At 33.7% G+C, this 15,855-nt stretch overlaps 2 protein-coding genes across 2 annotated transcripts; both read left to right on the forward strand.

The window, feature by feature from the left end:
* Positions 1-412: 412 nt before the first annotated feature.
* On the forward strand, positions 413-8,028 carry HSL2 (HAESA-like 2). Its single transcript, XM_011075354.3, has 3 exons — positions 413-700; positions 4,669-7,267; positions 7,354-8,028. The coding sequence occupies exons 2-3, from the start codon at positions 4,678-4,680 to the stop codon at positions 7,716-7,718; spliced, it is 2,955 nt and encodes a 984-aa protein (XP_011073656.1). The 5' UTR covers positions 413-700; positions 4,669-4,677; the 3' UTR covers positions 7,719-8,028.
* Positions 8,029-9,180: 1,152 nt separating this feature from the next.
* Positions 9,181-10,888, forward strand: LOC148784563 (uncharacterized). The gene is made up of 2 exons (XM_088876980.1): positions 9,181-10,476; positions 10,584-10,888. Exons 1-2 carry the CDS (start codon positions 9,675-9,677, stop codon positions 10,616-10,618), a joined length of 837 nt encoding a protein of 278 aa, XP_088733106.1. The 5' UTR covers positions 9,181-9,674; the 3' UTR covers positions 10,619-10,888.
* Positions 10,889-15,855: the final 4,967 nt, after the last annotated feature.

Consider the following 15,855-nt stretch of genomic DNA (forward strand, 5'->3'; position numbering starts at 1 on the left):
TGGCCTGATTCAACGATATACCGTCTTAAATGATTACTCTTAAGTTTCGAGTACGATATCTCGACATCCGTATATCCAATAAGTCTAAAACTTTACCAAACGTATTTTTTGTAAGTTTTATCATATCTAACGGTCTGATCTGAATTTTGATGGTCCGATTAACCCATGTTATTCAATAATATAAGATGATAGTTATATCAATGTTATACTAACATTTATAAATATATAAATTTTGTAGATTGTCAACATATATTAATTTCAACTATATCTATATAAAAATTTTAGATTGGATCTCATAATTTAAAATAATAATAATAATAATAATAATAATAATAATACCAATAGTCAAAAACCCCTCTCTCTCTTTCTTTTCATCGTTTCTTCTTCCTTTTTCTCTCTCTCTCTCTCTCTCTTTCTCTTTCTACCTCCATTCTTTCCCCTCTCTTATTTCTTCCCCATCGTTCTCTCTTTCTTTTCATCGTTTCTTCTTCTTTTTTCTCTCTCTCTCTCTCTTTCTCTTTCTACCTCCATTCTTTTCCCTCTCTTATTTCTTCCCCATCGTTTCTTCTTCCTTTTTCTTTCTCTTTCTACCTCCATTCTTTCCCCTCTCTTCTTTCTTCCCCAAACCCATCTCTTAGAACCCCATCCCCCAAATTCACGGCAACAAGAAAGGCAAGTCGGCGACGAGTGCGGCTTCCAGGTAATCCTTCTTTCTCTGTTGATACGCGGTTGCTTCTGCAATTGACTGGTGCAAAATATCCTAAAAATCTTATCTTACAAACTAAAGTTATAGAAGTTTTACAAACTAAAAATATTTGGAACTGCTTTTGCCAATGATCACCAATGAAAAGTCTGGTTTTGCTGTTCTGTTGTTGCTTGTTGCTGTTCTGTTGTTGGTTGTTCTGCTGTTTGTCGAGCTCGAGAACAGAGTGTCGAGCTCGAGCTCGACTCGAGCTCCACTCGTTGCCGGGCCTGCGACTTTGTAGCTCAACACTCTCTCTCAACTCAGATTCTTTCAAATCTCCTCAGCTCTTTTCCTGCGCACTATATTTTATTAATTCTAATTATATAATATTTTGAGTTGAGGAAGTGTGTGAATTCTAATGGATTTATTAATAAAGTGATTTCAATTTTCATAAATCGTAATTTACAATATACTTACGTAATCGATGCTTCAGGGTTAAATCCAAATTATTTTCATGTAAAAATCAATATATATATATGCACAAAATACCTTAAATTAAGAAGAAGAGAAAAAATCTAAAACACATCTTAATATTTTGGAGAAAAAAAAAAGTAAATTACAACGAGTTTTTCTAAAATTTGATATAATTTTAAATGTTTTCTCGTTATTTGAAAAATTATAAATATTTCGTAATGTTTGATAAAATTATATAATTTTTTTATGGAGGTTTTGAATTATCAACTTTATCCATACTATATTTTTTCTTTTTTATAAATAATTATATTTTTTTTCACTTAGTCCATAAAATAATTTAAAAAAATTTAAACAATAAGTAAAATTATAATTGATAATACACAAGAACCTATTTCAATTCACCATAAAAAAAAATGAAAACTAACAGATTTGACTAATTATTACATGGTTGTTAAAAGCAGAAAGTATTAGTAGTTTTCAAATAAAATATTTATAATTATATCAAATTTAAAATGAGCTCATCATAATTTACACTGAAAAAGGTCCTACGCCTTGCTCTATTATTACCTCACACGATTTATGTAAATTTTTATATTTTCGGCACACGTATGTTGTATATTTTGTCCTCATTTGTTAATTACAAGAGCTCAACTATTTAATTATTACTTTTTTATGTTCTCTCTTGCCCCATTTTTTGGGTGTTGGGGTCAAAGAAAAAAAATATAACTAAGTATTAATGAATATTTGGATTTTTATAAGTAATAAATAATGGCAAAATACATAATATATAGCCTATAACATATTAATTTGCACCAATTTTATTATTTAGAATTAATTTGGATTCAGCCCCAAACTTTGAATACGTTGTTTGACTGGTCGGGTCTACCCACACATATTTGTGGACCCCAGTAACTATTATTTAGAGCTCCACTTTATATACTGAACTTTAAGGAAATTTCACAGGACAGTGGTCATCAATCAATTATTGGTAATATTACAAATATTGTAGTATATTTAAGAAATAATTACACTTTTCTTCCTTCAAATTTGATATAATTATATATAGGCCTTATGTGCTTGAAAAAATTATATATAGTATTTTTAACATTATTTTTGACTAATAATAGATTATTCGAAAGTCACAATTTACTAAATTTGCTGATGTCAATGAATAAATTGAATAAAAATTCATATGTCCTCATGTTACTTTATTATTAATTTATTGTAAGTTAAACAAAAAATTTTCTAACCAAATTACCTTATATACATTCACACGCTAATACATGTGAGAATGTATATCTTCACCCTTGTAAGAGTAGTTTGGTTATAAAAGAATTTGTTTAACCTACAATAAGTTAGTACCAAGTCAATTTGTGGGTAAATATAAAATTTTATTTATTACTAGTATCAATAAATTTGATGAATTTTGATTAATGAAAAAATTTATTTATTAGACGAAAACAATGTCAAAGGTACTAATAATAATTTCTCAAACCACGAGAAATTTCTAAATTGTTCCATAACCAAATAATAAATATAATGCTCTTGTTATACAGTTAATATAAGTAAATTCAGTGAATTTTGACTAACGAAAAGTCTTATTTGTTAAATGGGAGCAAACCTCAGGGTGTTAGGTGTAATTTTTTAAATCACAATGGTTTATATATAATTGTACCAAATTTCAGAGGATGAGAGTATACTTATTCCATTCTTTTAACTGTATACTAATAACACGATAAGTGTATTACATTTATTAATTAGTTCAGATATGACCGAACTTAGAGCATGTTTGGTTGAGGTGAAAATTGAGAGTATAAAACAAAGGAAAGTAAAAAGTAATGAAAATATAACAAAATCGCTGAAAAACTATTTGATGAATATTTTTATTAATAATAATATTCCTGTCCTTGTTTGAAAAATATATTTATTAACAAAAATATTCTTGTCCTTGTTTGAAAAATATTTTTATTAACAAAAAAATTCTTGTCCTTGTTTGAAAAATATTTTTATTAACAAGATTTTTAATTTTTTTATATATTAAAAGTATATTAGTATAATATTAATTTATTTATTTTCTGAACAAAATGAAGATATGGAAAATTACAAAAAATAGTTTTTTCTTCTCAATCTATTTTTCTCGTGCCAACGAGTGAAACATTTGATATTTACTCCCATTCCAATTATACCTGAAGGAAAATTATTATTTTTTCCTCATGCTCCTCTTTTGCTTTCACTTTCCTTTTTTTTTTCTCACTTGCACAAGATGAACTATTAGTCTAGTGTGTTTGGTTGGGGCGAAAAGTGAGAGTATAAGATAAGTGAATGAAAAGATAAATGTATAGAGATAGTTTGGTATTTGGCTAAGTGGAAGAGATGGAGTTGAAGTAAAACTCAATGTAAATGAAACTCCTCTTCAGTTCATTTCTGTTTCCTTTTGAAATTGGGCGGAAAAGTAAAGTATAAGGCTAAAAAGTGCAGTTTTTATTTTTATTTTCTCTATTACCCGTATCTATCTATATGTATATTTTCCTCCAATTCTGTTTTTCTTTCCACTTGTAAAGCTTTACATAATTGCCAGAAAAAAGATAACAAAATCGTTGAAAATGCATGCCTCTTCAATGCATCTGGAGATGATATATAAACTTGTTTCTTGTACCAACAAATGAGCTGATGTGTGAATTCGAATTCGTTAGTGGAAAATATTGTTAGCAATTTTTATTTAATTAAATGAACAATAGTCGTTTTGATAGTATTTTTGTTAATAAAAATATTCTTTTTCTTATTTGATAAACATTTTCATTAATAAGGTTTTCAAATTTTTTATATACTAAAATTATATTAGTATAATATTAATTCATTTATTTTCAAATACAAAATGAAGAGAATGATTATTCAATAAAATTATAAAAATTAGTTTCTTTTTTGTCAATTTGTTTTTCTCGTACCAAGAGGAAGTATTTGGAATTTATTCGCCTTCCAATATACCAAACAACTTAAAAAAACACTATTATTCTTTCCCTCCTATCCCTCTTTCACTTCCCTCCCAAAAAAATTCTTACCCGAATCAGATTTAGTCGAACCAAACCAATCACAAAGCAAATGTATTATACTTGCTATGTGATTGATAATTTTTCCTGAACTGTACACTAATCACACGATAAATGTATTGTACTTATCATATGATTGGTTCAAATTCGACTGAATTTAATCTAGATTAGAATTTCTTTTCACTTCCATTTTTCTTCTCATTTAAACCAAACCAACCTAAGTTAAAAATTTTCTAGACATTTAAATAAAACCAAAAATATCAGTCATCTTATTTCTAGAAAACACATCGCCTGTCCCACCAATACCTATCCATAAACAGCATTTTCATGTGATCCACAAACAGTTCTGTCCTAAAAGCCCCACACAAACAGTGTAACTCAACTCTAAATGACTTTCACAAAGTCGCTAATTCCCATTCCTTTTCCTTGCATTAACTCTCCTCTTCTATTCCTCAACCACAGGTAGCCGAAATGAATTATCACAAACATAAGCTTCTGCTTCTGGTAAAAGCGCTGTTCTTGATCAGCTTCATTCCTCCGACAAATTCATCCAACAGGGACGCTGCAATCCTGCTCCGGGTCAAGAACGGCCAGCTCCAAGACCCGCTCCGAAAGCTCGGGGATTGGATCGAATCATCACCAAATTCTCCATGCAACTGGACGGGCATTACTTGTGACGGCCAGACCAACAACGTCGTCTCCGTCAACCTCTCCGGAGTTAACGTTTCAGGGAAGTTTCCAGCGGACTTTTGCCGGATTTCTTCCCTGCGAAATCTCGACCTCTCCCTCAATAGTCTCGGCGAAGGCATTACTTCTGATTCGATTTCTTTGTGCTCTCGTCTCGCTTCTCTGAACCTCTCGTCCAATAATTTTGTCGGCAGCTTGCCCGAGTTCCCGGTGCAGTTTCTGAATTTGACGACCCTTGATTTTTCCTACAACAATTTCTCGGGTGAAATCCCGACTAGTTTTGTTAATTTGCCAAGACTCCGGGTGTTGAATCTGGGTTCAAACTTGCTAAACGGGTCGATCCCGGAATTTTTGACCAATTTAACTGAGTTAACTGAGTTAGTGCTGTCAGTAAATCTTTTCCGCCCCAGTCCTCTGCCGCCGAACATAGGCCGCCTGGCGAAACTTGAGAAGCTGGTGTCGACATACACAAACCTTGTCGGAGAAATTCCTGAATCTATTGGAGATCTTGTTTCTATCAAAGACTTCGACATTTCGCATAACGGTCTCGTCGGGAGAATCCCGGATAGCATTGGGAAGATGAAAAACGTAGAACAGATTGAATTGTATGGAAACCAACTGTCAGGTGAATTGCCAGATGCTTTTTCGAATCTGACTTCTTTGCTCCGGTTCGATGCTTCAGAAAACAACCTGACAGGGAAAATACCTCAAAGTCTGGCAGGTGTCGCCCTGGAATCGTTACATCTCAATGACAATTTTTTGGAAGGTGAAATTCCAGAGATTTTAGCTCTAAACCCGAATCTTGTCGAGCTGAGGCTGTTTAATAACAGGCTTTCGGGTGTTCTACCAGAATTTTTGGGTATGAATTCGGGTTTGGAAGAGATTGATGTTTCCAACAACTACTTGGAAGGCCCATTGCCTCAGAATTTGTGCTACAGAAAGAAGCTTCAGTTTTTTATAATCTTCGGGAACAGAATTTCAGGTACAATACCAGAGTCATACGGCGAATGTAGTGGTTTAATATACGTGCGAATTCAAGAAAACGAACTGTCTGGACAAGTACCTGATGGGTTATGGGGGTTTAGCGGACTTGAACATGTTGAGTTTTCTAACAACAGATTGGAAGGATCTATTCCGCCGTCAGTTTCAAGTGCAAAAAACCTAGAACAATTATTAATATCTGGCAACAATTTTTCAGGCGAATTACCGGTAGAAATCTGCGATTTGAAAGAGCTGAAGAAATTTGACTCAAGCCGGAACCGGTTTTATGGTAAGCTGCCTCCTTGTATTACTCAACTGACCAAGTTACAGGAGCTTCACATTCAGGGGAACAGGTTCACCAGTGAAATTCCGAAAAGCATTGCAGCTTGGAGAGAGTTAACGGAGTTGGACTTGTCGGACAATCATTTTTCCGGCAACATTCCGGTGGAGCTGGGTGATTTGCCTGTGCTAACATTCTTGAATCTTTCAAACAATTTGCTTTCTGGGCAAATTCCAGTTGAATTAACAAAACTCAAGCTTAATGAGTTCAATGTCTCCAACAATAGGCTCCAAGGAAAAGTGCCACTTGGTTTTGATACTAAGTTTTTCCTCTCAAGTCTAATGGGCAATCCGGATTTGTGTAGTTCGGATCTTAGGCCGCTTCCTCCTTGCTCGAGATCCAAATCCGTAAGCTTGGTAATGGTGGCAGTTCTTTCAGCTCTAGCAGTAATACTTGTGGTGTTACTCCTCTGGCTCTTGATCAAAACCAAGAAGTTAATGATTTTCGGTAGTAGAAGTAGTAAGTCCTGGAAGATCACAGCTTTTCAGAGGTTCGGATTAGATGAAGAACAAGTGTTGGCCTCATTGAAAAATGAAAACCTCATTGGATCTGGAGGATCAGGTCGGGTTTATCGGGTCAAGTTGAAATGTGGGCAGACCGTGGCAGCAAAGAGGCTTTGGGAGCCAAAAGGGTTAGCAGAATCCGAGGCATTGTTCATGTCGGAGATTGAAACGTTGGGAAGAGTTAGACATGCTAACATTGTAAGATTGTTGTTTAGTTGCATTAGTGATGATTTTAAGGTGTTGGTTTACAATTACATGGAGAACGGGAGTTTGGGGGATGTATTGTATGGAGAGAACGGCGGAGTGCTGTTGGATTGGCCTAAACGGTTCGCCATTGCAAAGGGGGCGGCCCAAGGGCTCGCCTACTTGCATCACGACTGCGTGCCTGCAATCGTTCACAGGGATGTTAAGTCTAACAACATATTGTTGGACGAAGAGTTCAGGCCGAAAGTGTCTGATTTTGGCTTAGCCAAGATACTGAAACAGGACTCGAAAGAGGGTGATCAAGTCATGTCCCGTGTTGCCGGTTCTTATGGTTATATTGCTCCAGGTGAGTTTTGAATTCTTGATCTCTTAGCCTTATCTTTTTTCTTGTCAAATTTTCAGGCATTGCTGATAATTCTAAACATCTTGCAGAATATGCCTACACAATGAAAGTCACTGAGAAGAGCGACGTCTATAGCTTTGGGATAGTGCTATTGGAGCTAATCACTGGCAAAAGGCCAAATGACAACTCGTTTGGTGAGAACAAGAACATCGTCAAGTGGGTAACGGAGATTGCACTATCATCTTCAGCTCAAGGAAGTGGAAATGGCATATATGTTGCCGGTTTGGATCAACTACTAGACCCCCGGATGAACACTTCCACCATCAGTTACGAGGAGGTAGAGAAGCTTTTGAACATCGCTTTGTCATGCACTGCTGAATTGCCCATCAGCAGACCGTCTATGAGACGGGTTGTTGAGTTGCTGAAAGACCGTTCACCGAATGGTTCTAAGTAGAGCAATTGAGGACTTAATTTTTCTATAGTCCCAGTTTCCAAGTGAAAATCAGTGGCAGCATGTTGACATGAGTGCAAGTTTCAGGCAAATTAGGAGTAGGTTAGCACTTGTTGGTGTGGCATATGAGTATTTCTGTAATGTCTGATAGTTTTAGCCTCAAAATAGAAGAGGAAAAACAGAGAATTTAGTTGTTGGATTTGAAGATTTTGCATTTTCTCCAATGGTCTATTTTGCTGATTGTGTACATCAGTTAAGAAAATGTAATTGTATTTCTCACTTGAGAAAGAAAAGAACCAAATGTGATTTGACAGATTATGTCTAAGTTTATGTGATGTAATTTCCACATAGGTTAAATTGGAGTGGGCTCTCTTATTGTTCGAATAATTACTAATACACATTTGAAATTAATGATCGTCCAACAAATACCTTTATAATAGACTGTCACGAGAGAGTATATATTATTTGACAACTTCACTGTTTATTATTGGGAAAAATACATTTTGCCTCCTAAACTATTTATCATGTAACAATTAACCCCTGAATTAACAAATATAACACTTACTCTCTATAATTAAATTTTTAAACAATATTGCCCTTATATTATATGTATATATTGTTAGAATAATTTTTATATTACCATTTTGGTCCATGCGACATAAAGTGTAGGAGTGCACATTAAGGTCATTTTATGGTGGTAATTGAAAGGTCTAACTTTGATGGTTAAGTTAGCATTGAATTGGATTACAACCAAGGGTCAAGATACCCTCTCCTCTACCTCATAAAGAATTGAAAAGATTGGACTAATGATTGTAAGAAAAAAAGTCTTACGTAATTCTTAGTCTACTACTTCTAACCATCAAGAAGAACTAAAAGGAGAGGCTAGAGGGGAAAATCTACACTTAAAGAGTTCTCGGTGATCTGCAAGTAATTCAAGCAATGGATCAAGGTAAGAGTTTATGTTTATGTGAATATTATAATTTGTCAAGTTCTTGGACATTACAGAATATATTTGATTTTCATGTACAATAGTTAAATGGAAATTTCATGAAAAACTTTACATGTGGTATCAGAGCATTATTTAACAAGTCATAATGTTCCAATGAAAGTTTTGATCCATCATAGTTTATGAATCGTTTTCCGCTGCGATTAATCTTTTATGATTAATATTTAAGGTATTATTGATGCATATAGGTTTCATGATTTGATACAGTTTATCATGAAATGCTTGCTTCTATTATCATATATATGTATGTGCCCAAAGGATTTAAAGTTAATTGTTTTTCCATTATGTCAAAATTATCATATTTTTTCGACATAATATTCTCTAATGTTTGATGAATGTTATGAATATTTGACATTTTAATGGATATTATTTATGCACATACATGTGTTTGGTTTTTACATGTAAAGTTTATATTTGTGATATGTTTACACAAATTGTACGATTTGCATATATTCAAGCACTCACTTGTTAGTCACCAAAGTGGCCAAGTTTAAAGGTATATTGGATATGTAAGGTGTTTTAGTTTTATGTTTAATTTTTTAAAAGTAGCTTGTTAGTCACCAAAGTGACATGGCTGAAATGATAATTAAACATATAAACTAATTTATTCGAATTGTTTACGATGGCATTAAAGTTTTGATTGAAAAATTGGGTTGTTTGATTATGCTTCTTGGAGGTCACCCAAAGGTGGATCATTGCAATATAATCAATAACATTATAGGGATTAATCAATAGACATGTTTTTTTATCCAAAGATAATATTCATGTTTATTTGATTATCCATAAAAGAAAATTATTCGGCATCATTATAGTTATTGTGTATTTAAGAAAAACCCAAAGGTTAACTTGAATATGCGCTTAAAGTTTTGGTGTATGATCGTCTGGATCTAGTACAGTTAAACTCAATGCATTACAATATTGACATGTATTAATGTCTTGCAGCATCACTAAACATGTTCGCATCGAGTAACTCTGTTATCAAGTTTAACGAGCTTAACTACGCTGAATGGTCTGAACAAATTCATTTTCAACTAGGTATTATGAATTTGGATTTAGCGATAGTTATTGACGGAAAGCCCAAAGCCATAACGGATACCAGCACGACAGCCGAAAAGTCATACTTTGAGGCTTGGGAAAAGTCTAATCGACTGAGCTTAAATTTGATGAGGATGACCATGGCAGAATCAGTAAAGCCATCGATGCCTAAGACTGACGATGCTAGGGAATTTTTGATGAAAATAAAGGAGTATTCCCAATCGGACATTACGGGTAAGTCCATTGTTGGGAGCCTCATAAGTGAGCTGACCACGAAGAGGTTTAATTGGTCATGCTCTATTCATGATCATGTGACTGAGATGTCAAATCTAGCAGCAAAGTTGAAGGCTCTGGGGATGGATGTGAGCGATTGGTTTCTAGTACAGTTTATTATCAATTCTCTTCCTACTGAGTTTGGCCAGTTCCAGGTGAATTATAATACCATAAAAGAAAAATGGAACTTTCAAGAGCTTAAAGCCATGTTAGTTCAGGAGGAAGAAAGATTGAAGAAAATAAAGGAACACTTTGTCCACCTCACAGTTAATGATGGTGCTAGCAGCAATAAAGAAAAACCAGGAAAAAGAGGTAAGGGTAAAGAAAATACCCCAATGAAGGTCAATGAGGGTCATGTCCATAAAGAGCAGAGATGTTACTTCTGCAGGAAACTTGAGCATGTAAAGAAAGATTGCCCGAAAAGAAAGGCTTGGTTCAAAAAGAAAGGTATACATTATGTTTCTGTATGTTTCGAATCAAATCTTATTGAAGTCCCTTTTAATACCTGGTGGTTAGATTCTGGTGCTACTACTCATGTGTCTCATGTTACACAGGGATTCCGTTCAATCCAGCCCATAAACGGAACTGAACAATACTTGTTTATGAGAAACAGAATGAAGGCACGCATCGAGGGTATAGGGACGTACAAATTGATCCTGGACACTGGATGTCATTTAGATCTACAAAAGTGTCTCTATGTACCTGAATGCGCTAGAAATTTAGTTTCTGCTTCAGTACTGGATAATAATGATTTTTGTTTTGAGATTAAACATGGTACATTTAAGTTGTTAAAACAAAAGTACTGTTATGGTTCTGGTACTTTGCTTAATGAATTGTATCGTTTTAATCTTGATGAAAAGTTCTCTGATTCCCTGTTTAACATTGAGCACAGTATTGGTATTAAACGTAGTGCACATAATGAAAATTCTGCTTCATTGTGGCATCAAAGACTAGGTCATATTTTCAATGAAAGAATCATGAGGTTAGTGAAAAGTGAAATACTTCCTCAGTTGGATTTTACTGATCTAGAGGCGTGTGTGGAATGTATAAAAGGAAAACAAACCACACATACAGTAAAGAAACCAGCCACAAGAAGCACTGAGCTATTAGAGATCATTCATACTGATATATGTGGCCCTTTTGACGTTCCTTCTTGGAGCGGCGAAAAGTACTTCATCACTTTTATCGATGATTTCTCACGTTATGGTTATTTATATCTGCTGCCTGACAAGTCTCAGTCAGTTGACATCCTTGAGGTGTTCATTAATGAGGTAGAAAGGCAGCTAGATAGAAAAGTGAAAATTGTGAGATCTGATAGGAGTGGTGAGTATTATGGAAGGTATAATGAGACTGGACAAAATCCTGGTCCATTTGCAAAGTTCCTTAAAAGTCGAGGCATTTGTGCACAGTATACAATGCCTGGTACACCTCAAAAAAATGGTGTAGTTGAAAGGCGGAATCGTACATTAATGGACATGGTTAGGAGTATGTTAAGCAATACTTCTTTACCTCTTTCATTGTGGATATATGCTTTAAAGACTGCTGGATATCTTCTCAATCGGGTTCCTAGTAAGGCAGTTCCTAAAACTCCTTATGAATTGTGGACTAGTAGGAAGCCGAGTTTGAGGCATCTCCGTATTTGGGGTTGTCCAACTGAAGTGAGAATATATAATCCACATGAAAAGAAGCTAGATGCTAAGACAGTCAGTGGTTATATCATTGGCTATCCTGAAAAATCTAAAGGGTATAGATTTTATTGTCCTAATCATAGTACGCGAATAATTGAGACAGGCAATGCTCGGTTCATTGAGAATGGACAGATTAGTGGGAGTGAGAAACTACGAAAGGTTGACATCAATGAGATACGGGTTGAAGCATCTTCACCCATCATATCTAATGATGTTATACATATTCCTGTTGTTGCACCATAGTCAAGCCACACTACGGAACAAGAAATAGATGTTCCTAACCCATATCTTGAACGTATACACAATGAACAAATGAATAGTGTGCCGAAGATAAATGAATCACAAAAGAAAGCCATGATACGACGATCTGAAAGGCAAAGAAGATCAACTATCTCTGATGATTATGTGATTTATTCTCTCGAGCATGAATGTGATTTGAGCATTGATAAGGATCCTGTCACGTTCCAACAAGCCATAGAATGTAGTAATTCTGAAAAGTGGATCGATGCCATGAAAGAAGAATTAAAGTCAATGAGTGACAATAATGTCTGGGACTTGGTAGAGTTGCCTGAAGGTTACAAACGAGTTGGCTGTAAGTGGGTCTTTAAGACTAAGCGAGACTCGAAAGGCAACATTGAAGGTATAAAGCCAGACTCATTGCTAAAGGTTACACTCAAAAGGATGGTATCGATTATAAGGAAACTTTCTCTCCAGTTTCTAAGAAAGATTCCCTAAGAATTATTTTGGCTCTGGTAGCTCATTACGATTTAGAGCTTCACCAGATGGATGTAAAGACCGCTTTTCTTAATGGTGACTTAGAGGAGGAAATATATATGGAACAACCAGAAGGTTTTCTGGCCACAGGAAAAGAAACTATGGTGTGTAAGCTGAGGAAATCAATATACGAACTAAAACAAGCCTCCCGTCAATGGTATCTTAAGTTTAATAATACCATTACATCTTATGGATTTATAGTGAACATCGTTGACCGATTCATCTATATGAAATTCAGTGGGAGCTGTATTGTTATTTTGGTCCTGTATGTTGATGGTATTTTACTTGCTGCAAATGAAACTGGTATGTTACATGATGTAAAGAAGTTTCTTTCTAAGAACTTTGAAATGAAAGATATGGGTGAGGTATCCTATGTGATTGGAATAGAAATATTTCGAGATAGATTGCAAGGATTGTTGGGATTGTCTCAGAAAGGTTATATCAACAAAGTCTTAGAAAGATTCCAAATGGATAAATGTTCCGCAGGGATTGTTCCAATACAGAAAGGGAACAAATTTAATCAAATGCAATGTCCCAAGAATGATTTGAAACGAAAGGAAATGGAATCAATTCCCTATGCATCAGTGGTTGAGAGTCTCATGTATGTTCAAACATGTACTCGACCAGATATCAGTTTTGTTGTTGGTATGCTTGGTCGATATCAAAGTAATCCCGGGATGGACCACTGGAAAGCTGCAAAGAAAATCCTTCGGTATTTACAAGGCACCAAGGACCACATGTTAATGTATAGAAGATCCAATTATCTTGAGGTGATTGGATATTCAAATTCAGATTATGCGGGATGTGTGACACCAGAAAATCAACATTCGGTTACGTGTTCCTATTAGCTGAAGGAGTTGTATCATGGAAAAGTGGAAAACAATCAGTCATTGCTACTTCCACTATGGAGGCTGAATTTGTGGCATGCTTTGAGGCCACAGTTCATGGATTGTGGTTGCGGAACTTTATCTCAGGACTTGAAATTGTCGACAGTATAGCCAAGCCGCTGAGAATTTATTGTGATAATTCCGCAGCTGTCTTCTTCTCAAAGAATGATAAGTACTCTAAAGATGCAAAACACATGGAATTAAAGTACTTGTCAGTAAAGGAAGAGGTGCAGAAACATCGAGTATCAATTGAGCACATTAATACGGATCTTATGGTAGCGGATCCGCTGACTAAGGGTTTACCACCTAAGACATTTTCTGGACATGTTGAAAGGAAGGGTATAATAGCAAAGTCCTTGTTAGCATAACAGTTATTAATGTATGCATACAATAAAATGACGTTGCTCACGATGGTATGATACTATGAATTCGATTAAAGTGTTGTTTTTGTTATATTTATCTTGTTATCTAGAAAGGTTGTGCACATGCATTGTAAGATAACAAGTTGAGTCTTATTTTCAAGACATTAAAGTTGAGGCTTATGGTATTTCTCAAAAATAAAAGAAATTCTGAGTTGAAATTGATTTGTGGTACATGGAAGGGATCATGTTCCTGTAGTAATATGTGACCGCCATGATCCATTAGTTTCAATTCTATTAAAGTTGAATTTCAGAGTGCATTTTTTCGTAAAGCTTCAAGTTGTCACTTGGACCAATGTTAGAATAATTTTTATATTACCATTTTGGCCCATGTGACATAAAATGTAGCAGTGCACATTAAGGACATTTTATGGTGGTAATTGAAAGGTCTAACTTTGATAGTTAAGTTAGCATTGAATTGGATTACAACCAAGGGTCAAGATACCCTCTCCTCTACCTCATAAAGAATTGAAAAGGTTGGACTAATGATTGTAAGAAAAGAAGTCTTACGTAATTCTTAGTCTACTACTTCTAACCATCAAGAAGAACTAAAAGGAGAGGCTAGAGGGAAAAATCTACACTTAAAGAGTTCTCGGTGATCTGCAAGTAATTCAAGCAATGGATCAAGGTAAGAGTTTATTTTTATGTGAATATTATGATTTGTCAAGTTTTTGGACATTACAAAATATATTTGATTTCCATGTACAGTAGTTAAATGGAAATTTCATGAAAAATTTTACATATATATACTTAGTTCAAAGAATTTCTTTTTTTTTTTAAGTAATTTTGTATTTTAAATTTAATTAAAATTTTCTTAATTGAAAAAATATCTTTTATTTATAATAAAGAATATAATTAGTGGGTTAAATAATTTAAATTTTATATTTTTTACAGACTCAAGATTAACTAATAAATGAGTGCAATGAATACACAAAAAACTTATGAGAAGATTTATTAATTTGGTAAAAAAATTAAGTTATTAACTATTTATTCTTTTAGATAAAAATAAATAATTATAAATCAGTTTTTTAATATATTTTTTTTTAAAAAAAAATGATAAAATTTATTTATTCATTTTTTTCTAAAAATATTTAACTTTTGGTTAAGCATATATATATATATATATATATTATCAATTTCATTTAAAAAGCATATGAGTTGTTGGTTATGTTATATTTATTGTGTATCTACTATATATATATTTATCAATTTATACTATATTCTTAATTTATTTTTTTTCACTTATTAAAAAGTTTAATTAAAAAATAATTTGATGATGACTTAAACGCAAAATACTAAATGTATTAAAAATAATATAATTGTCAAGGCATGAGGGACATTTTTTTCAAACCAATTAGTTTAAGGGGGTAAATGTTACTTGAAGAATAGTTCAAGGGGACAAAGTGCATTTATCCTTTATTAAATAATTAAAAGGGATAATTACATTCTCCTCCCCTGAGATTTGGTGTAATTACACGTAGACCTTCTGTGGTTTGAAAAATTACATCTAACATCCCTGAGATTTGCTTCCGTCTAACAAATAAGTTCATCTGTTAGTCAAAATTCAGTAATTTGTTGATATTAACATAAAATTTGAATGAAAAGTGATATTTATCGTAAATTGACTTAGTACTGATTTATAGTAGGTCAAATATTTTTTTTCGAAACTACCTTTATAACTGTGAAATATACCTTCTCTCATGCATTAACGTGTGTAAACGTATGAAGATAATTTAGTCATAAAAAGATCTATTCGACCTATAATAAATCAGTAATAAGTTAATTAGAGGTAAATATAGATATTTTTTCAATTTTTTTGTTAATATCAGTAAATTCAATGAATTTTATCTAATAGATAGACTTATTTGTTAGATGAAAGCAAATATCATAGTTGCTAGATGTAATTTTTCAAATCACAAGAAATTTATGTGTAATTACACTAAACCTCATGAAAGAGGAGTGTAACTATCCCTAATTAAAATTTAGGGACCAGTTAGCCATATGATGCGATTTCAGTGGATAGATCCATCATAATAAGGGGTGTTAACAAAAAATTAA

This window comes from Sesamum indicum, linkage group LG13 (assembly GCF_026168435.1).
Source record: "Sesamum indicum cultivar Baizhima isolate 11 linkage group LG13, ASM2616843v1, whole genome shotgun sequence".
Lineage (NCBI taxonomy): Eukaryota > Viridiplantae > Streptophyta > Magnoliopsida > Lamiales > Pedaliaceae > Sesamum > Sesamum indicum.

What these genes read in the sequence shown, in the direction of transcription:
- HSL2 (XM_011075354.3), top strand. Translation starts at nt 4,678, where the DNA reads ATGAATTATCACAAACATAAGCTTCTGCTTCTGGTAAAAGCGCTGTTC. An exon ending in TTATGGTTATATTGCTCCAG is followed by an intron (nt 7,268 to 7,353) that starts GTGAGTTTTGAA and finishes AACATCTTGCAG; the next exon opens with AATATGCCTACACAATGAAA.
- LOC148784563 (XM_088876980.1), top strand. Translation starts at nt 9,675, where the DNA reads ATGTTCGCATCGAGTAACTCTGTTATCAAGTTTAACGAGCTTAACTAC. An exon ending in GGCTTGGTTCAAAAAGAAAG is followed by an intron (nt 10,477 to 10,583) that starts GTATACATTATG and finishes CATGTTACACAG; the next exon opens with GGATTCCGTTCAATCCAGCC.